Source organism: Erpetoichthys calabaricus, chromosome 13, assembly GCF_900747795.2.
Source record: "Erpetoichthys calabaricus chromosome 13, fErpCal1.3, whole genome shotgun sequence".
NCBI lineage: Eukaryota > Metazoa > Chordata > Cladistia > Polypteriformes > Polypteridae > Erpetoichthys > Erpetoichthys calabaricus.
This window is the reverse complement of record NC_041406.2, coordinates 120,481,634-120,504,179: the sequence shown is the minus strand read 5'-3', so window position 1 is coordinate 120,504,179 and position 22,546 is coordinate 120,481,634. Positions and strand designations below refer to the sequence as shown.

Here is a 22,546-nt window from a genome sequence, read left to right as displayed (position 1 = left end):
TGCTGAGAAGATACAATGAGGGTTACAGCAGACTTCTATCTCTAAACAACCAGCAGAGGTCCTTCTGTGAGGTACATATTGGCTTTATCAAAAACTGGGTCCTCTTCTGGGAGAAACCACTTCTACAGACAGGATGGATTGCACCACAGCAGATTTGGTTCTAGGGTCCTCTCTCCAAACATTGACAGAGTAATACAGCTTTTCTGTCTACCTTCCATTATACATATATAATACTAGTCATGACTTTGCATTAAAATGAAGTTATGCAGTTGTGATGGTGTGACATGAATATATATGTTCATCTGTCCATTGAGACAGGATGACCTGAAGTACTCCACTAATGGAGAAGTCATTCAGTGGCTGATCCCCTTATTTTCCATCGAGAGTGTGCTCACGTACAGACTGTGTGTGTGGTACGGCAGCTGCACTTCCTCAAAAAGGAAAGCGCTCCATAGGGTCGTCAGGACAGCAGAGAGAACAATTAGTTGTACCCTCCCCACTCTGGAACAAATCTACATCTCCCGATGCCTCAAAAAAGCAATAGACATTTCACAGGATTCATCACATCCCGGTCATTGCCTCTTCCATCTTTTGCCATCGGGCAAGAGATACAGAGCAATGAAAACCAGGACAAACCGCCTTAAAAACTGTTTTTATCCAAAAGCAATCATGGCCCAGAACTCAGAATAAAACTGCTCCATATCATTATCCCAATGTGCAATATAGACCTTAAGTCAACCAGTGCAATTTGTATATATAACAAGTGCAATTTGTATATTTTGTAAAGTACTTTTATTGCTATTCAGTTTGTTATTATTTTCTCTCTTCTTGTCTTTTTAATTCTTATGCCTCACACTGAGTCGACTGCACCTTCAATTTCATCGTTCCTTTGTAAAAGTGACAATGACAATAAATATCTATCTGTCTATTTAAGGGAATGATGCAAAGGGCTGCTTAATGTATTTATGAGTGACTACTATTCCCTCATTACCTTGTTGGTAAATCCTTCAAATTGAACCAGGATGACAGGAAGGTCTCCAACATTGGGGATTTAAGGAATTCTCATAGACTCTTAATGGAATAGCATAATGAAGAATAAATTAGGCCCTCTTCAGTTGAAATTAAGAGGTAATGAACCCATGATTTTCTTGCTGAAAGGCAGCAGCAATACCACTGCACCACCTGCATAATTAAATTTAGCCCAATTGAAAAATTTAGACATGAATTTGCACCCTAGGAACCACTATCTCTTATATATATTTCTCTTCTGGTTCATCCTGCTTCCACTTCAAAACCGGTCCCACCCACATGCAGACGACACGTCATTTCTCGATTCCTATTCATCCTCTTCCAAACCCTTCCCCACGTTGCCTGCAGCCTCCCATACACCTTGCTATTTTTGTTATACTGCGACGGTTATTTCCTAAGCCTTTGTTATAAAATGAACAACAGTATCTTCTCTGTCGACGGGTTTTTGTACAACGTCATCTCTATTCCGGGATCAGGCAACTGCCTGTTCCTATCAGTGGGTTATTTCTTGACACAAACAGTTGACGAAGGCAATGCACTCTCACTACGACATAGGGCAGTAGATTTCGTTGCATCACATTGGGACAGATTTGGAGACATTCTTCCTGTTGTTCTTTCCAACGCAAATCGAGGTATCACAACAAGTCAGGAGTACTATCAATACATGGCAACATCTGGAGTTTATGGTGGTGAAGATGAAATTCAAGCTCTTTCAGAGATTCTCCATGGTACCATTGTCATTTACTTCAAACACGACCATCCCGCCTTGCATTTACAATTCTGGAAATACTCTCTTCATTTACCTTCTGTACTCAGGACAACTGGACAGTGGCCGCTATGAAGCCCTCGTACCAATTCCGATCATGTCTCCACAGCAGCATATAATGTCTGATAACACCAACACATCAGTCCTCAGTCATTCTTCTCTTCCACAAAACACTACAGTTTCGTCTACTGCTACAACCTTCCTCTGTGACATTTGTAGTAAACCTTTCAAAACAAAACCTAGCCTTGCCAAACACAACAAAATTCACTGCAATGACAAATTGTTTCAGTGTCACACTTGCACAAAACGTTTCACAATGCAGAACTATCTTCACAAACACACAAAAATTCACTCCGCTGAAAAATTACCTGACTCCCACTCCAGTAATACATTCTTCCAGTGTGATTCCTGCAACAAAACTTTTCAAACGCGAACCTCACTTGCTAATCACAAGAAAAGGCATTCCTCCCAGCAACTATATGAGTGCCAGAAATGCAATAAGAAGTTCACTACACAGGATTGTCTGACTAAACAAAACAAAACTCATTTACAAGTCTTGCAATGCGACATCTGCAAAGCAACGTTTCCAAACCAACGCAGTCTCAGCAGACATGCACACAATCCTCTTCCCATTACCACGGGTACTTCTTCACCTCATTCCTGTCTTCCCGTCCAAGAGTACAACATCGGGACTCCAGAAGAGCAGTGCAAACACTGTCATGCACTATACTGGCCTGCTGAGCGTAATACATCCAAAAAGTCCTCGAGATGCTGCCACAATGGTAAAGTAGCTTTACCACCTTTGCGGGAGCCACCTGTGTCTTTACAACAGCTTCTTGCAGCAAACATCAGAAGCTAAAAATTATCGCGAACACATTAGAGAATACAACTCTTCTCTAGCGTTTGCTTCCATGGGTACACAGATAACTCAACCTCCTGGCCACGGACCATACTGTTTTAAAAGCACGGGCAAATTTATCACCAAATCTCTCCACTATACGCCAACACTTCTACCTCTCCAGGATATGGACAGTTGTATGTTTTTGACACAGTGCAAACTACTGAAGTACGCTTACAAAATAAAGCAAACTCTGCATGCAGCAAAAATTTACTTCTCCAGCTAGATTCCATGCTCAGAACCATCAACCCCTTCGCTAAATCATACAAACACATGCATGAAATCGCTCAGTCCAACCCAACAGCATCTGTACGAATGGTTTTCAAGGAAAACCCTAGGCAGGATTTATGACGATACAATGCCCTGACATGTCACATGTCACATCAATGTTGCAACGATTTTCGTCGGAAAAGATGGTGAACCGCCTGCTGTAAGGGACATTTGCATCTATCCCATAGGCAACTCCTGTAAACAGATTTCCATGCTCAATATGAATTGCGATCCTATGGTTTACCCACTTTTATTCCCTTACGGAGACATTGGCTGGCACAAAGATTTACAACATGTTCCCGATAAAAGAACCGCCAAGCAAATAAGGCTTACTCAATGCCAATTTTACACATACAGATTATCAATGAGGAATACATTTAGTATTTTGCACTCCAGTGGCAAACTATTCCAACCGTACGTCGTAGATGCGTATGTTAAAACAGAGGGTGCGCGTCTCAACTATCTCAGATTACATCAACAAGATCTGCACGTGGGACAATACAAAGGACTATCAGACGCACTGCAAGCAAACGCTGAAAATAACAACATACGTGTAGGCAAAATGATCATATTACCATCCATATTTCCAGGAAGTGCAAGATACATGCAACAAAACTATCAGGATGCCATGGCCATAGTACATAAATTCGGAAAGCCTGATTTCACAACTGCGTCTCTCAAGAAGTATATATTTCTTCTTGATTTCTGAATTCCTTTCTCACCGTTTTCCGTTCATATTCTTATACCGCCATATGCTATGGCGGGCGTCGGCTAGTTCTATAAAGTTCAGTAATTATTTATTGCTCTGATGCTGAACTTTGTTGTCATAAAATAGTTCATTGTAATAGCAATTGACGAGGAGAATTCAAAATTAATTGCAGAATTACGGTATTTGAGTGTTGCTGTAGTGTGCCTCTTCCTCTTGCACAATTTGGCTCAAAAACTAATCAGCACATCTCATAGCAGGCTTAAGTTTTGAGTTTAGTATTTTTCCATTTGGCCATTTCAGCTCTAGACTATCCTCAAGAAACTGCAACACACAGACAGACACAGACAGATAGACTGTAGATTACAGTGGGGGAGGGCACAAAGCAAAAATGATGACCATCAATGTGATACACCAAGTATATAATCTACTTAAAAGGTGAATAATCATATTTAAGCTTAATGTACTTGCGGAATGGTAACACCATAATCCTTTTTATTCTGATATTAAGTAAGCAAGCATGTTATCAATGAAGCCTGCTTAAATCACAATTATTCAGTCACCAAGGGCCCCTAGTGTGATTGTGATTGTGATGGGCTGTACGGGTGTGATAGCATTTGGTACTCTCAGAAAAATGTGACAGCTTAGAAGACAATCCTTAGGAAAAAGGAAGACATGAAGATTTTCTCTGGAGGACTTATAAGGAACAAGCAACAGAACAAAGACCTCATACTGATGCTGACCCCCTCAGCTGAGAGGATGATGTAAGGAGTCAGGTAATTGTTGGCAGTTCTATATGGATGACCTCCAGTGTAGACAGTGAGATATGAAGTACTTCACCCCAGCTATACATGAAATTGGCACCATCCTAGTGTTGATCCCTTAATTGAATCGTGATATGTGGGGCCCTTAAAGAAATTAAATTCTCTTGCTTTCCTTCTTCTGTATTTGTGTGTATGAACTTCATGGATCAGTTTTCTAATTGGGACAGAGGGCTATGAAGGGCCCTTTGACTCCATAGTAGAGATGCTATCAAGTGACTAACCACTAAATTGACAGGTTAATGCATGGGACCCTGTAATGTATTCTCAGCTGGAATCTTAGGAATAATCTTTAACACCATTGTCTTTTAAAACACAAATCATAAAACTACCTAAAGCATTTTTTCAATTTAAAAACAATGGAAAATTAACACTTTCTAAATGGATTACAGTGAAAAATTAATTAATGCATTTATTTCTAGTAGGATAACTTCTGCAATGCGTTATTCTCATTCTGTTTAAATCACTCTTTATGCAGTCTTCTGTTAATTCAAAATGCTGCTGCCATAATCATTACATGAACTTGGATAAATGACAACATAACTCCAGTTCTTAAGTCATTGCACTGGTTTCCAGGTAGGCTTAGAACTGATTTCCAAATCCTCCATCTCCATCCTCCATATAAAGCCTTAAATAACAAAGGCCTTGCCTACTTTCTGAATTTATCAATACTTACAAACTAGATTGTGTATTAAGATCTCAAGATGCAAACCTACTAAAGACTCCAAGGATTAATAAAATATTAGTAGGAGGTTGAACTTTTAGTTAGAGGGCTGCAAAGCTGTGGAATGATCTGCCTGCTTATATAAGAGATGCTCCTTCTATCTCAGCCCTTAAACCAAAGATGAAGACTCATTACTTTAGTCTAGCATGCCCTGACTAGAACTCCTGACTAGCTGTGTCATATTAGACAACCCAACACTGACTCTAAAGTGGCATGCTCATGAGGAGATGAGTGACTAGTTGACCTTATAACTGGCATTCTTCCTAGTCATGGAGCGCCCAGCTGTTTATTTTCTCCAGGGATGTTTTTGTTTTCCTCTCCTCTGTTGTAAACTGGCCATTTTTCAACAATTAGTTAGTGGACAGGTGTTGCTGAGTCCCATTTACGTTAATCAGTACTCTTTATGTGCATTCATTATGCAAATGTTACTTTGTAAACTTTGTACCTGTCACTGCACTCTGTGCTCTGCACTCAGTGAAGAGTGCTATACAAAAATTGTAATTGAGTGATGAATCTTCATGCTGATGAGATGAGCAGTGTTCAAGGAGACAGGATGACATGAAGTTCTCAAGACATTAAAAAGTAAGAAGAAACCCTCCACCACTCACACTGTAGAAAACAGAGATGCCATCCAGGGACTGGCTCACTTAATTGAGAGGATGCTGTTCAGTATTTTCCCAAATGAGAATGTGTCCTCCCCTACTTCCTCACACACGTATACTAATATGATAGACCTTCCCTAGGAATGTGAACACATGGATGAGTCCTTAAGCAGCATCACAAAGTCTAGGGATTAGCAGGGTAAGATTGATAGAAAGATAATTGGTGGTTAAACAACAATAACAATTTAAATCTGAGCACATATTCTACTCAGATGACTCATCGGATCAGTTAACTGATATCCTGATGTGACTGCTGCTCTTAGGTTTACTGCAAATACAGTAAAAGGAAAAGCTGACCTGAAGAAGACACTGTAAGTTGTATTATCAGCAACAGGACAACCAAACCAAGTTTTCCATGTGGTGCAATGGAACTGTGGTCAATAGATGCTGTTTTTATTCTTTTTTGCTTGATGGTCTGTTGCTTACTTGAAAGTCACATGCCTTCCAGCTGCTAAGAAAGTAGAAGAGAAATGAAAAGCTGGAAGTTGAGTTAAAGGGAGAGCCACGTGTGTGTGTAGACTATTCATTTGTGGACTCTATGCCATTCCTTTACTCCTGGTGTTTACTGCAACACCGTATTCACCATACCCTGTTGATATGAGAAGAGAACACAAATGCAGTGAATGAACAGTGGAGATGTCAGCTGAAAATGAGGTCACTGAGTATTCTTACCACACAGTAGATATGCCAGCACCACATGGGCATCTCCTGACTAGTCACAGTAGCCCCAGCAACCATTTGAAGATTACTAAAGCAGCAGGACCACCATTATTGCTTCAGAGACCAGCCTATTGAGTGTTCTTGTCACCACCAGTTCTAGTCCAAGTTATGTTTCAGATTTGTACAGTAGTCTGCTGGAAGACCAGGTCTTGCTATAGGAAGGCATTAGTGTAGCACACGAGAGGCAGTACATTTTGTGATAAAAAGCTCAGCCTACAGACCTTCATGATGTGATGCACATCTTGCTCTCAATTTATTTAGCCTCACCTGATCTTCTCTGCTCCCTCAACACAGCAGCATACATCCGGATGTCAGTGGATTAGAAATGTTTTTTTTTCAGTATGGGTGCAGATCTGATGGTTCACATGCTGTGGGCAGAGTTTGTTCTCTGTGGGTGGTGTACTAGATATGTGTTGAGTTCATGTTTACAAATGGGAGCAGAGTTTATACAATAATCAGCGATTTTGTGTTACTACGGGAGGCCTTACATCATATGCCAACCTCAGAATGACATAAATGTGTCAATGGATTATTGCAAATGGGCTTTCATATTTATTTTTAAGAATTTAAAAAGGCCTCTCTCCCCCTACAGAGCTGTCAGGCACTACATTTCAATGCATGATGCCCATCTACCTCATACTCTCATTTATTAGCTGGGACATCATCACATTCCTCTCTGAATTCTTTGGAACTGTAGTCTTCTATTGGGAAGCACTCTGAGAGTTGAAGGTGCTATACATATTAGTATATTACTAGGTGGCTAGATACATAGAAGTGCATGAGAGTACACATTTGCAGCAGTAAGGATTTGTCTGCACTGGTACATGTCTCTCTGTGTCTTTGTCGGCACATTGCTTCTCCCCCGGTGTAACTGAAGATGGGTTCAAGCAGCTCAGATGTTTTCTAAGATATCACAGGGTATGAAGCCCTTCTTCTTACCACTGGACACCATGATGAAGCCGTTCTTTTCTTCCTCATGAGTGACGCACACCTGCAACATGGAAAGAGTAGTGAGCAAAGAATGTTGGAAGGTCTCAGTGACACCCGTACATGCCCCGCTTACCTGGCCCTCCTTCAGAGTGATCTGGCCCTGCTCTTTGCAGCCTATGAAAGTTCTCATGCAGCGGAAAACTCGGCCGCCTGCCTTCACCTGCTCTGCAAAGTTTGCAGGAAAAAATCCTGTTCTGTTATGTACTGCACCCTGAGCAGAGAAAATGGAAACACTTTGCTTTGAAAGCAAGCCAGCCACAACCTGACCTGGACATCTCCTAGCAGAAATTACCATCTTACCTTCCACCAGTCTTCACTGGAGTCATCCAACAAGATGATGCGATCACCAGGTCTAAAAGAGATGCCAGCAAATATCTGTGATAGGGCACCAGTAACTTACAGAACAAAGACACAAAGGACTTCACCTACATGTGTAACAGACCCACACACCAATGTCTGGGGTGCACCTAAACATATGTGAAGTTTATGTTTTATTGACCTTCTACATGAGTGAGTAAAAACCTCTGGACTGGAATCTGAAATCTAAGTTAAGAACCTGGGCTAAGGTTGGAGGCTGGATGAGTGGTAGAAGTCAAGACGGATCATGAGAAGGGATGTAGGGCAGGTCCAGTGCTGGATTGTGGAGAACAATTAATCAGGTAAAGAGGTGAATCCCCATGCCTGTTTCTATATGGTCATTTTTGGACCATATTTTGTACAGGAAATTACACTCTTATGATAAAGAGGGGTCTTCAGCAAAAATAACCAGAAGGAGTTGAAGTTGTGCATGCCACATCAAATGACCTCAGGGGTTCACCCTGTAAACGGATACAAGGAGTCAAAGTTATTCCTTTGAACAAGCTCATTTTCTAAGAATGGTGAACTTAACGTAACGTATTTGCAAGTGAAGAACTTGAACGTGAGCTAGTTCACTTTTATGTGACATTCTTGATCTGGTTTAGGTCCAGATTAAACATTTTGCCTTACCCTATAAAGTAGGTGCGGAGCCAAATCCGAAGATGGTATTCAGATAAGCACAAATAGTGGATTTTTACAAATATTTGTTTTGTACGAATTTTTTGCCATTTATTTGCATTCAGAAAATATAACATAAAATCAAATAGGCACTGTCTGTGTCTGCCTGCTTGTGCTTAAGCTGCACTCCCGCTGACACAAGCACATGGTCAAGCTCCGCTTTTGCTTTTAGGATAACGTTGTACTTCACGAGGCCAACTTGATATTTTTTCCTCATTGGACATGCAATATGTGACGCAAATTTTTACTGGCAGTGTAATAGGTTAGTTCACCTACATGCTGGTTCCACAGTCACCATTTGTGTCACACGGTTGGAAATACAGTGGTAATTTGTATGTATACTTGCATGTACTTAATTTCTTTTTTGACCGGGAGGATACTAACATATATGGTTATACATGTTTGTTGCTGGGTATGACTCAGTAAAGTGTATTTAAATAAAAAAAAGTCTTCATAATTATTGTACTTTATTCAAGAACACTGTAATAGCCTAATATAAGGCATGCAAAAGTAAGCTCATGGGTCATTTATTCTCACTCCTTAAAAAATACAAAATGAACTGAACATGAACTAGTTAAAAATTGAAAATTTATTCATTTTAATTTGTATGAACTGAACTTTCAGTTAGTTCTTTTGAGGTGTGAACGTGCAGAACACTGCTAGAAACATTTGCTCTGTGCTTCTTCTCACTGGCTTTGTCCTGCGTGAATGGATTATGCAGAAGCTGCATACTGTATATGAATTGTTTTATATGCTGTTATTCACAGCAAAGAGCTGCTTTTTCTGTGTGACAGAATTGGTTTTTGAGTTGACTGACGAATGTTCTAACCATCAAGATAAGTTTCTCAGAGGCGAATGAGAAATGCAGTACAGTACACAGTGAAGAATGTGTTTAGAGTTGAACAATGCATTTGCATTTACAGCTTGCAAAACAAAAACAAAGGGAAATGTGAGTGTTCTGTGACCACATGCATTGTTATTGTGAGGATTTGGTGAACAGATGTGAGAAAGGCATTTTTGGTGTGAGAAATATGTCAAATCGATTGAGTAAATCTGTAAATACCAAGGAATCTGTGGGGTACATTAATTTCTTTATTTCAACACACTTTTAATAATGTTGAAAATTAATTAGATTTTTCTGTGATTCCATGTGTTTGTTGTTATGGGTGCTGACATTTTAGTTGACAGTTGCTATGCTGCTGCTCAGTAAGACTGCAGGGAGTGTGTGACATGTGATGTTATTAGTATGACTGTATGAGGTCAGCAACATACACTTGCTTGTTATCTGAGATTGCACATTATTCTTACAAAACCCTTTAGCATTCATTCTAATCAGGTTATAAAATATTCTTCTGTTCCCTTACTCTGATTAACATCACGTTGATTTGGCTCTGGCTGCCTGTTCCTTATTTGGCTTTGATTATTCAGTACAGCTTCCTAGCTACAATTATTGGTTCATGTCCTAAGCTTGTTTACTTTATTCACATCTTCACAGTAATGGGCCAAGGCTTGTTACTTTGATTTTGTGGCTTCACCTAATTCTTTTTCTTTCCTAAACTGTTGCCACTGTGACCAGTCTGTACACAGAAACAATCTAATCTTAGTGTACTTTTGCTATTTCAACTTTCTGTCTATGAACTATAGATCTCAAATTTCTGACAACTTTATTTCTTTCTTTGGCTTTGAAGCTGCTGTTTAGTAATTATCTGGTTTCAACATTTAGCTTGTTTTGACGACATCTTATCTTCTGCACCCTTATCCTTTGCCATGTCATATTGCATTACCAGCAGAAAACCTTTTGAGTTCTGTGAGCTTTGCAAATAACACAAAGGTTTGACAGCGCTACCTAAAAGGAACCACATCCCCCAGCATGCATCAGAATTATTGCACCACCAAATTGCCTTGGCCTGCTGTGCAAGGGCTGCTGGGAGGACACCAGTTAAAATGCACATTTTAAAAATATGCCTGCTGGACAAATGTTTTTTGCATTTCTACCCTACACACCTACAGCAGATCTTTTTTTCTTATTTATTTTTTACATCACTCTGAGTATTGCAGTTGTTCTTGGATTAATGCTCTTTGTTCATCTTCAGTTTGTTTGTTTGGAGTTGTCTTGCACTCCTTCTATTATGGATCAAATCAACATCAGACATTCATCTGCACAGTAGGACAAGGTTGATATATCTCTAAAAGGCTGTTCACTTTGGCGCTATATCCAGTACTACTCAATATCATCTGGTATCTGGACTGTATTTGTGTTTTTAACTTTTTATTGCTTACTGTCATTGTGGTTTATTGGGGTGGGTCTTGTAAATAATTCTGTATATTTAATGTGATTTATAAATAGTTTAATGATACATTTCTCTGGAAGGGTTATGCAAGACAGACCAGACAGAGTGGTGTCCTGGCTTCCGTATTTAAAAAAATAATTTGCTAATAACCAGTGTGAGTCCTTGTGCCTCAGTATAGCTAGAAATTCACAAATTTCCTTCCCTTTTGACTGTGATCCATAGCTTAAGTATGCATGACTCACATCAAGATTTTCCTAGAAGGTACTATATACTGTAAGGGAATGACAGTCACAGATAGATTTGAGTAAGGACATCAAACAGGTACAGATTTGCATTCTGACCTAAAAATAAACCTGCCCTCACTTCCAAAACATTTGATGTGCAATAAATAGGTTTCAGAGTCTTGATTTTCCTGGATAAGTAAAATCAATCCACTGAGATTTATATGTTGGCAAGCAAACAGCAGGTCTCACCTCAGCTCTAAGTCACGACTCTCCTGTGGCAAGAACTGGTACAAGGCCACATATGTGTTAAGTTGCAATACATCCTTGTGGGGAAAAGGGGACAGCACACTTCCGGCCTGCAAGAGATTGGCACAGTAAGTATAGTAAAAGCTTATCCAACGTGGCACCATGTGAATTTGGGCCTGCTGAGTGCCAGACAGTATACATTGCCTTATTAACACCCTGCACTCTAAAGCTCACAGGATTAAATATGTAAAGATAAGTAGTCTCTGCCATCTAACTGGGTTTTACTGAAGTCATAATAAGAGATGATCTAAGCTACTAAACACTCCTGTTATCTTTCCAAATCACACCTTCAGGCCAAAAAATAGGCAGAGAAGCAATATGACACAGAAGCTGACAAATCCTAGTTGGTTATCTACCTGAGGGCATATCTTCTCATGCCCTGACCTCACTTAATCTGGAAATATTCAGGCAGGACATTTAAACTGTGTCCTTTATGGCTCACCATAATTATCATAGAGAAAACAGCAGGTTCTAGCTGACTGCTACTTTACACCAATCTAGATGATGATGGGGTTACTCCATAAATTGGTGATGACTCTAATAGTCTGACACCTAGTAAGTACATAGCACTACTCTACAACTGGGTGGTGCCCTCAGTTTAATGTAGACCCTAGTGATGATTCATTATTACAATACACTCATGTCTAAAATCAACCAGAAGTCCTGCTGCAGCAGCACATCATTTGGCAACCTGGCATTTTACCTGAATGTTTTCTTGATTGTTTTCTTTATCTTGGGAAGGATCAGTTTGATTCTCCAAAGATGTAAATACTGAAAAATGTGAAAAGAAAATCGCTTTAATGTGGACTAGGGAGTGGCCGGTAGGAGTGCAATGTCATCTGCTTTACTTCTGCCAAGTAAGCTGGGTAGGCCTATCTGGTTAGGTACAGTGGTGACTAATTCATGTTAGGATGTGGAGAAAGGTGCCCACCTGAATCACTGCGATTTCTTGATGAGTCACAAGAATGGCTGTGGCTATCAATTTCTTCAGGAACTTCGGCCAAGTCAGAGGTCTGCAGAGAAACAATCAAGCCAGTCACAACAAAGAAGTGATCCCAGGATTGACTCTAAGAAAACCATTTGCAGTTAGCTGAGACTACAAATATGTAAAAATAAAAGTCTCCTCAGACTCATCCGTAGCCTAAAACTCATCACAGAATGATCAGTTTAGTTGGACTAAAGAAATTAACTAAGCAAAAATGCATTAACTACTGTGAACTTTCAACTAAGACTGAACTGAACTTTATGTAAATTCACTGGTATGTCCACTGCTTACATTTGAAGCTCACAAGTAGCATGTTTTTACCTGGTATTTATCTGAATATGGTATGTGTTTCCTGCCCTGTGTTTCTTCTAGCTTCATCATAGGTTTATCTGAATCTATCCTCACTTGCAGAATATCTTCACCATAATTAAAATTCACCTTCACATCTACTACTTCACCTGGATCTTATCTATATCATGTATCTACCTGAGATTTAAATAAACTTCACAAACGTCACCACAATTTACTCTAATATGCCTGCAGAGAAAAGTCAAGCAAAATGACACCTTATATTGGCTAAAATATATATTTTATATAACATATATATTATTGGCATTTTGCTTGACTTTTCTCTACATTCATAATGGCTAACATGGTACAACACCCTAGTACTACTCTAATATGCCTAGTGTCATCTGCAGCATACGCTCACCTATGAACTGCCTGGATTTCATGTAAATTCATGAAGATTCCACACTTCCTCTGCTTCATCAGGGGCCTCATTTATTAAGCTTGCATACAAACAAAAAGAGGCTTGAAATGTGTGCACGCAACTCCCCACAAAAATGCTGTGACTTATAAAAGAAAACTTGACGGGGAAACCTGTTTTTTTGGGGCAATTCTAATCCTTGCATATGGGAAATGACAACACCCTTGGACAAGTTGGTAAATCCAGCCAAACCAGCTAAATTACAACCGGCATACATAATAATTAATATCACCAAGCCGTTATTATAATCTGTGTTGATGTGACAAACATATGACACCTCAAAAGTGATGTATAGACTGTATGTTAGTTCAGTTTCAAGAGGGCCACTGCTGCATATTTGCACTGTTTTGGTTATTTGTTAGTTTATATACAGAAGGCTGTTGTCAGTTCTCATGGTCCGAGCCAACAGATCAGGAATATCTCACTCTAGCTTCAATCCATTATGCCTGCTGTGCATAAAGCCTTTAACCAATTGCCAAGGCACTTAATCCTGTTGTTGTATGTTGGGGCATACATACATAAAACATAACACGTTTTTGCAATATAAAAAGGCAATTTGCAGCAGTGTCTAGTTCTCCTAATGTAATAAGAACACTTTACTGCACTCATATTACAATAAGGGCAACTAGTGAGAATGAAGAGGTCTTTGCTAACCGTGAGCAGTGACATTCCATTAATACACAAGTCATTTGTGATGCCAAGATGAGAATGACAAACTTCATAGCTCAGTGGCCTGGATCGTCTCGTGATTCATTTATTTTATGACAAAGTATCTTTGACAGACGTGATGGTATTATCTTTGTGGCTGGCTTGTTGGTAAGGTAACTGGCTGAAACCTTAGTTTTTCTTATTTCCTGTACCATTTGTTGAAACAGCATTACATGTGCTAGGAGACAGCAGCAGCCTGCTCGTGTCTTACGCCTCACCCTGATCCCCAAAACCCAAAGGAGAGGAGCTATCTTGCTACAAATGATCTTGAGCTCTCAGTTGCAGGACACAGCAAGATACTCTTGAATGAAGGCGGTGGGTCAAAGTACATCGGGTGAGAGGCTGCTCTACCAGCTCTACAGCATCATGACTCCATATGTATGAGGTTGAAACACATGCTTCATATATGGATGTTTCAGGGCAGTGTTCAAGGAGCAGTCATATACACAGATTTACAAGGTGATTTATGAATGCAAATTGAATAGAAACGTGCATACACCAGTTTTTATAAATCTGATTTTTTTTTTTTGCCATATGCATTTTCTTCTTTTTTAACTGCACATATTTTCACACTCAAATACACACAAAGTGTTATAAATTAAGCCACAGGTTCTGACCTTGCAGGAAGAATTCATCTGTAATTTACTAGCACTTCCTCAATAACAGCCAGACCTAACCTGTGTCCTGAGTTCACCTGGGATTTTCTTGAATTTCATGGAAATTTTCAGTTTCTGCGCTTCCTTTGGAACACCTGGCTCTCAGCTGTAGTATGTGTCCACTAAAGATTTGAGTTTAACTATGTATGAATTGAATAAGATTCCTCACTACATGCTTCAATATGCCAATAATTAATCTACACTATGTGTTCTCCAATAAATTATTTAAATTTGAAATAGGGAAAGATTTACTGTATATACACTTCCTCTGTTACACCAGGATCTCATCTACAGCATAGGGGTTTTACCTAAACTTTCCTACAGTGTTCTAAGATTCACTTCTAATCCAACTATTTTCATTTCTACTCTTCTGCATGATACCTTCATCTGGAGTTGACTTGAACATCATATGTGGTTCCTCAGATCTCGGCCCACTTTGCCTGTCACACCTGGATCTCACCTGCAGCACTGATTCAAATGAGATTTACTATACAAGAAGCATGTGTGAACTGCTCAGGTTCACTTCCTCTCCTTCATCTATGCTTATAAGATTTACCAGAAATTCATGGTAGTTTTCTGAGATTTACACCTTTCCATAACCTAGATCATACAGTTGTATGATGTGCTCTTCCATGAATTGCTTGACCTTCATGTATGTAACTTAGAATTCACCTGACTTTATTCTGCTATACCAGGACCTCAACTACTAATTTATTTAAACTTCCCATGAATTACCTGAGAGTGGCCTTCCTTTTCTCTGCTGGAATGCTAGCATGAGCATTCCTGCACATTACTTGAACTGCCTGTACTTTTCTTGTGCCTACTCTGCTATGTGTAAAGGTGTGAAGTTCATACAAAGTATGCCATGTGTTCACATTTGCTTTGGTTTTGTTGTGATGCCTAACAATAAACTGGTGCACTTTTCTGTCAATGGGCAGGCTAAACACCACCAACTTACAGAGTTTCGCTGCGGAGACTCAGATCCACTGCCGGTGCTTGAGCGCTTGGTTTTCTGTGCCAGTGAAGTGCCAAAACGCAGTGCTTCATACACTGGGTCAACTTTGCTTCCACAGGCTGTAGAGGAGCACAAGAAACACACAAATTAGATGAGACAAGCAAATGAACAATGTCTGGAGGCACCAGAGCAGTGAGGTCAGAAATAATCAATACTCACCGATAGGCATGACCTCTTTAATGCAGCCATACTGTTCCTGGATCAGTAGTGGGGAGCTGTAGTAGCGGCGGAAGCCTTTAGGCTGTAGGGAGGGGAGAGGAAAAGAGAGAGATAGAGTCAGAGATATAGAGTGATAGAGAGAGACAGGGAGAAAAGTAGTGTGTTTATATCATGGCAGCTAATCGTGTTCAATATAAGCCAGCAGGACACCAGAGATTTGGAGGGAAGGAAAAAAAAACTGGCACAGCTGGTACTTACATTTTGCTCAATTGATTCTTCTCCAAATGCAGTGTTGAACTATACAGAGAGGGGATGAGCCAGACCTAGCCAAGCCAGACATTTTCAATTATATAGAACCTTTAAGGGTTACAACCACTTCAAGCCACTTCTCAGACAAGGTTAGTTAAGTCATGATCCAGAAATGTTTAATTACCAGTTTTCCCATGCAGCGTTGAGGGCCCACACCCTCAGCACACTTGTGATGGATGCTCATCTTGCAGGCCTTACAGCGCAGTCCATGCTTAGCATTGACTCCTGTAGAAACAAAGGCAATGAGTGAGAGATATGTAGGGAAAAATAAGCCCATGGTACCAGTTGGAGTGGAAGCAGTGAATGTGGTGCCAAACTCCTTTGGTGAAGTCTCACAGTGGTGCTGGGACCAGGCTGTAGATATAAGGAGAGACCTACGAGGGAGAGTTCCATTTCTTATAGTTTAAGTTTTATGTGTAACATGGAAGAGGCATCTCTGCTATTCAGTGTTTGTCAGGAATGTGAGAGGCTATTGGAACCTGCTTGTTGATATTTCTATTGTTCTTCTCTTCCACTGAGGAAATATCACACTACAACAGGTTTGGCATAATAAGAACATGGCAATGGATTTGTCAAGCATAGATGGCATTTGACAGATGTGATAAAGTTTCAGTTACACATCAGGGAAAAACTTCTGTCTCCTTGGTTGGCACTCAGTGGGCTGGGTATTCATGCTCACAATATAATACTGAAGTAGCAGGCTGAATATGTAGCCTGCCAAGATTCAATCACCATCTTCAGATAATTCATACCCTTTTGAGCAGATGGTCTAATCAATAATAAGATTTACAGATAAAGTACTGACAGCACCATTAAAAACAGTAAAGATCACCACATAAAAATGAGTCAGTTGACAGGTTGCTCCATAGCAATATTCCTGCAAGAAGAAATTAATGGAATCATCCTGTGTACGTCATTGCCACTCTCTGGGGAGAACTGGGGCTTATGCAGTCCATTTGGGTGGGCAGACTCTTGCAGGGGATTATCCATCCTTCTGATGTGGGGGACCCAGAGCTGTGCTATCTGTCTATAGGAATGTCAAAGCAGGGCACAGGGGGCTGTACTGTCCAGCTGGAGGACTCCATGAGACTGATAATGTAGTCCATCCTTGGGGCCAGTGGACCTCATGGGGATGAGCTGAGGGCTTTGCAGCTGCAGATTTAGCCTTATTATCTGCATTCAGATTGGGGCACAGATGGTAGAAATGAATAAAAACAAACACTGTTCATTGTTCCATATGGGATCACAAGCTCTGAGGGAATATTGGCTCCTTTCAGATGAGACTTTGAGAAGCAGCTGCCAGGAGGCTATATTAGGATTCCAAAGCACAATGCCGACTTTACCAGTAGGCAAAGGTTGGAGTGTATTAAATCTGAAAAGTTCAGCACTAATCCAAAGATCTCTCTATAGAAAGATAAAGTGGGAAAAGTGGGAGATGTGCTACTTAGCAGCAGTGGATACAGGGAATTGTTAACCCATTAAGGCAACTTGTGCAACCTTTGCTCTGAATATCCTACAAATGACAGATCAGCATTGTAAATGAGCCCTTATATCTAAAATTTTCCACAGAAGGCAGGCAGAGGAAATATTCTGAAAGCCAGAAGAGTCTGACTGGAATCTATAAGGCTAATGGGAACAGAAGTTGTGTGAATGCAGGAAGCCACAATTATGGAGTGAATGAGTCCACCTCAAAAGTGGATAGTGGTGGAGATCCATGCTCTGGCTGCAGCAATAAAAAAAACACTGAAATGTGCATCTGAATTAGATGTATTAGTAAATATGTTCTAAGGCAGGTAAGGAATGAAGACATGTGGCGAAAAACTTTTACCATGAAATTCAAAACGCAAGAAGACTCTGCAAATAATCACATGAAGGGCAGTGGACTGGAGGTGCTCAGCCCTTCTCTGGTGCCTTAAGGTTTTGGAATAGGTACCTTCAAGAGTAAGAAAACATATATCCTAGCATTGCAGAAGAAGAGGTGTGTCCTAGTTCAAGAATTTGTTCTGTTATGGGCACCATTAGAGCCATGCCTAGGAGATGGGCTATCAACCTTCGGGTTACAAAGACACACTCAGAAGCTATAAGTTACTTGTTTCTTGCAGAATAATATGAGAAGTCCCACGGCTCCTGTGAATGGGACAGTTTGCAAGCTGCAAGCAGCACACTTCCATGTATGCATGATGTCAAGCTGGCTTCTCTCCCAGGCACTCCTGCTCCACCATCCGCTCTTACATGCAGTGCTGTACAGTAACAAAATGATACCAAGTGGTCATGTTCTTTTGAAAATAATACAGTCTTATGTCTGCAGCCAAGAAAGTCCTAGAAGGAAGACTGTCAGCACACTCTACCACTTATATACATACTCTATTAAGTAAAAATTATACTGTCTACTAACTTTAAGTTATTTGCCAGTACAGGATCGAGGGGGATGAAGATATTCTAGCACCATTAGATGCAAAATGTGTAAACCTAGATGCTACTGCAGTTCCTCACAGGGAAAACTCATCTATACCAAACCAATCTTGAGTCACCAAACAACTTAACCTGCATATTTCTGGGATATGGGAGGCAACCAGCATAGGGCTGTCAGATCGATTTACACTATTTGAGTATAATTCAGATGTAGTATAAAAGCTAAGAACTGACATTCAAATCTAAAAGGACAGTCGCTTCATTTACCTCACACTAATTTCATTATCATGTTACTCCAGGGGCAGCATGGTGGCTAGTGGGTAGCGCTGCTGCCTCGCAGTTAGGAGACCTGGGTTCACTTCCCGGGACCTCCCTGCGTGGAGTTTGCATGTTCTCCCCGTGTCTGCGTGGGTTTTCTCCGGGCGCTCCGGTTTCCTCCCACAGTCCAAAGACACGCAGGTTAGGTGGATTGGCGATACTAAATTGTCCCTAGTGTGTGCTTGGTGTGTTTGTGTGTGTCCTGCGGTGGGTTGGCACCCTGCCTGGGATTGGTTCCTGCCCTGTGTTGGCTGGGATTGGCTCCAGCAGACCCCCATGACCCTGTGTTTGGATTCAGCGGGTTGGAAAATGGATGGATGGATGTTACTCCAGATATGCTATGCAATATTGTTATACCTTACATATTTGCTTTTATATATCACTTCCATAATAAGCCTTTTTGTATTCTTGATTAGTTGGGTGGTACTGTTTTTAGAAAAGAGTCAGTCTTCTGCTTCTTAAGCACACTCTACCATAAAGCATTTTAGGAATTAGTTTTTCCCTCACTTCTCTATTGTTTAACCCACAAGTGTACTAAAAATATATTTTTAAGGTGCCATGAAACTATTGCTTTGCTCCTGATTCCAAACTCCCTAACTTACTCCTCTTTTACGATAGAACTGTTAAGTATCCATCACAGCATGCAGAAGATGGCTTTGTTAATCATTTATGACAAAAGGAAGTACTGTAACTGCCATATTTCAGACTTTCTTTTTATTATTCTAATGGTTTTAAAATGTCTATTTTAAAGAGTGTTTAGTGTTACAAATGCTCATTTAGCTACCACTGCTAACACTCAATATCACACTGAACTGGCTGCTGATTTGATTCATATTGCCTGAAACAATTAGGTATAATTAAAAAAATAGATAGATAGATAGATAGATAGATAGATAGATAGATAGATAGATAGATAGATAGATAGATAGATAGATAGATAGATAGATAGATAGATAGATAGATAGATTTTATGTCACAAGTGCTCCTAGTACCGTCCTAAAAAGTTTCAAGCCAGGCCATATGTTCCCCATCTACAGTATTGTTTACAGTCTGTGTGATTTCCTTTACATTTTTATCTGAAATGTTTTTTTGAATCGTTTTCTGATAAACACTAATTTTTCAGGACTTTTGTAATTTGCTGTGAAGAAAGCCATCTGCTAAATATATAATTGTAATTTGGAGAAAATATTAAAGACCATTAAAATAGCTCACGAAATACATTCAATTGTTTCACTTTAGATACATGTCAGACATTTACAGTATATAAAAGAAAAGTTACAGTCACAATTCTTCTGACATCCAGGAAGGAAAAGAAGCATGGCAGGTAAAAGCAATATTAATATGTTTGAATACTCATGAGTAATTTTGTCAGGTTTCTTCTGTGTATTGCAGGCAGGGCTCCACTTTCTTTTTGATCTTGTCACTTTGTGCACACAGAAATGCCAATTTTTGTCAACGGTTGCGTTTTTAAGGGAGCAGTTTGTTTCAGTTTTCATGTATGTCTTTTAAGCAAAAGTGCTTGTTATGCTTTACAAATGCATGTTGAGAAAAAAGTAAAAATATCAATAATAATAATAACATAAATATAAAAGAAGAATGTAGCACTTAGATTTTGTAACCTAGGTTCAGCTCTGAGGACATGGAAAAAGTGTGAAAACTCTACACAAGCAATAACTCTACACAAGCCAGGATTTGATCCAGATGGTCTACAGCTATGGCACTAACTACAGTGCAAGCCTGCCAAAAATACTCATTTGCCAAACATACTGCTCTTTTAAAACTGGTGTTGGTTAAGGTAGGTTAGGGTTCCTCAATAACATTACAACCTTTACTTGCACAGGGTGTGCTGTTTTTTACAATGCTGTTTCATGATATCCTAATCCTATTTTGTGCTTACATGGCTATATAAAATATCAGTAAAACACACCAACTTCTGTGGTTTGCAATGGTCACTTCACTGCTGACTGCCTGTTGTGCTTATTCTTTGGATGAGATGTCACCTTTCAGGCTATATCCATGTTACTATGTTTACATTTTAAAATCATGTTTTTAAATGTAAGCAATCTTCATCCATACTAACATTTTCGCATTATTTATGAAATTACTTTCATCCATACTAAAATGACTGAAAATACATATGACATAATCATTTACTTACACTGGGCATGCGTGCAATACAGACATCTTTAAACGGACATGCGCTGTGCAATTTTAGCACAACTTTAAGCCTGCCTTGCAGTCACTGACTGATTTTATGAGTCAGCTCAAGTCTCAGCTCCTGTGGCTGTCGTATCACATGCAGTATGACAGTAGAGGTGATGCCCATTTACCTCTCACAATTGGACAGCCGCATGATTGGAAAAGTTTCTGACATGTTAGAAATTTCAGTCAACTGTCTTGTAGTGTGATTTTCTGATGCTGCCATCAATTTCCTGAAATGCATTATGTAGAGACTGCAGTGAGTATGCATTGTATATGTACAGACTGAGCATCCACGTCGTGGTATGTCAGTCTGACCAAACACAATTGTGCAGTTTGAGCACACATACAACTGGTGAATCTGTTGGACAGTGTGAGTAGTCGCTTGACCACGACTTCTAAAATTTGTATAAAATGTTATTTAGATGCACACAGGTAAGCAACACAACAGAAACCATGGAAGCAACTCCTCTGTGCCTGGTATGTTGGAAGATGTTTTTCTTCAGTGAATGGTGACCAATCAGGGAATGAGCCATTTTAACAAGCAGGATCCAAACATGAAAGAACCATGTTAAAAGCATGAATCAAACGGAGCATTTTCAGAAATCTTTGATTTTATTCATCCACGCTGAAATGCCAGAGGGGTGGTTTTAAAAGTATCTGGCGCTGGATGGCTTTTTCAGTAGTATTCATTTTTGTGGGTTGCAAACCCCACTGTAGTGTGGATGAAAGGCAAAAATGGAGACCAATGCTTGCATTTTTAAATGAAAATGTAGCAGTGTGGATGGGGTCTTAGAATGAAGGTAGAAAACACTTAAACCAAGACAATTTAACTGTCATCACAAGATCAAGATTGGCTGCTGAAACTGGAAGGTTCCAATAGACTCGCCATTGTCCACAAACTGATAGCATGCAGAAGACAGTCATGCTAGTGGGATGTGAAAGGAAGTGCTGTTAACTCTATATGACCCACTACTGAAGGTCACTTCAGAAATATGTAGGCAGTTCTGGACTCCATTATAACAAGAATCTCTCCACAGCTCAAGGGAAAATACAAAGACAAGCAAGAGACTGATTTGACTTTTGACTTGAAAGAGTTATAAGAAGACACCAAAAAAGAGGTACAAATTAAAATATTTAGGAAGTGGGTGACTTTAAAATCAAGCCTTTTAGTGAGGACTGCTATGAAGCACTTGTTTGGCACAAGGTTGTCAGTGTATGGGAGAGGTTTGCCCACTGGGAGAAACACATTTACTGGAATAACTGAATAGTGGTGCACTAACCTGGACTCTGTCCTTATGTTTATGAGTGAGGAGATAAGACAACATTCACGTGAAGGCCTTGTCATTTGTTCATCTTGGCAATTGAGAACTCAGATCGGACAATATGAGGACAATAAATAGTGCAATAAGAAGTACAGGGGACAACTAGCCTGTGTGGGCATGAGAATACATGAATGTACCCATTTGTGTCTTGTCTGGTATCTCCCCATTTTGAAGGAGACCCCTACTACTGTACCATATGATTTTTTTTCCCAATTTCACTCACATACCAATTATTTTTCATTCTACCTT

At 39.8% G+C, this 22,546-nt stretch overlaps 1 protein-coding gene across 1 annotated transcript in view; it reads right to left on the bottom strand.

The window, feature by feature from the left end:
* Positions 1–6,596: 6,596 nt before the first annotated feature.
* Positions 6,597–22,546, bottom strand: part of stac (SH3 and cysteine rich domain) — a 29,562-nt gene continuing 13,612 nt past the window's right edge. The window contains exons 3-11 of the mRNA XM_028818038.2: positions 16,168–16,268; positions 15,735–15,816; positions 15,519–15,634; positions 12,374–12,455; positions 12,146–12,213; positions 11,386–11,492; positions 7,887–7,938; positions 7,660–7,797; positions 6,597–7,587 (exon numbers count right to left, since the gene is read on the bottom strand). Of these exons, the coding sequence (XP_028673871.1) occupies positions 7,489–7,587; positions 7,660–7,797; positions 7,887–7,938; positions 11,386–11,492; positions 12,146–12,213; positions 12,374–12,455; positions 15,519–15,634; positions 15,735–15,816; positions 16,168–16,268 (845 nt within the window). The 3' untranslated portion in view covers positions 6,597–7,488. The remainder of the gene's footprint in view (positions 7,588–7,659; positions 7,798–7,886; positions 7,939–11,385; positions 11,493–12,145; positions 12,214–12,373; positions 12,456–15,518; positions 15,635–15,734; positions 15,817–16,167; positions 16,269–22,546) is intronic.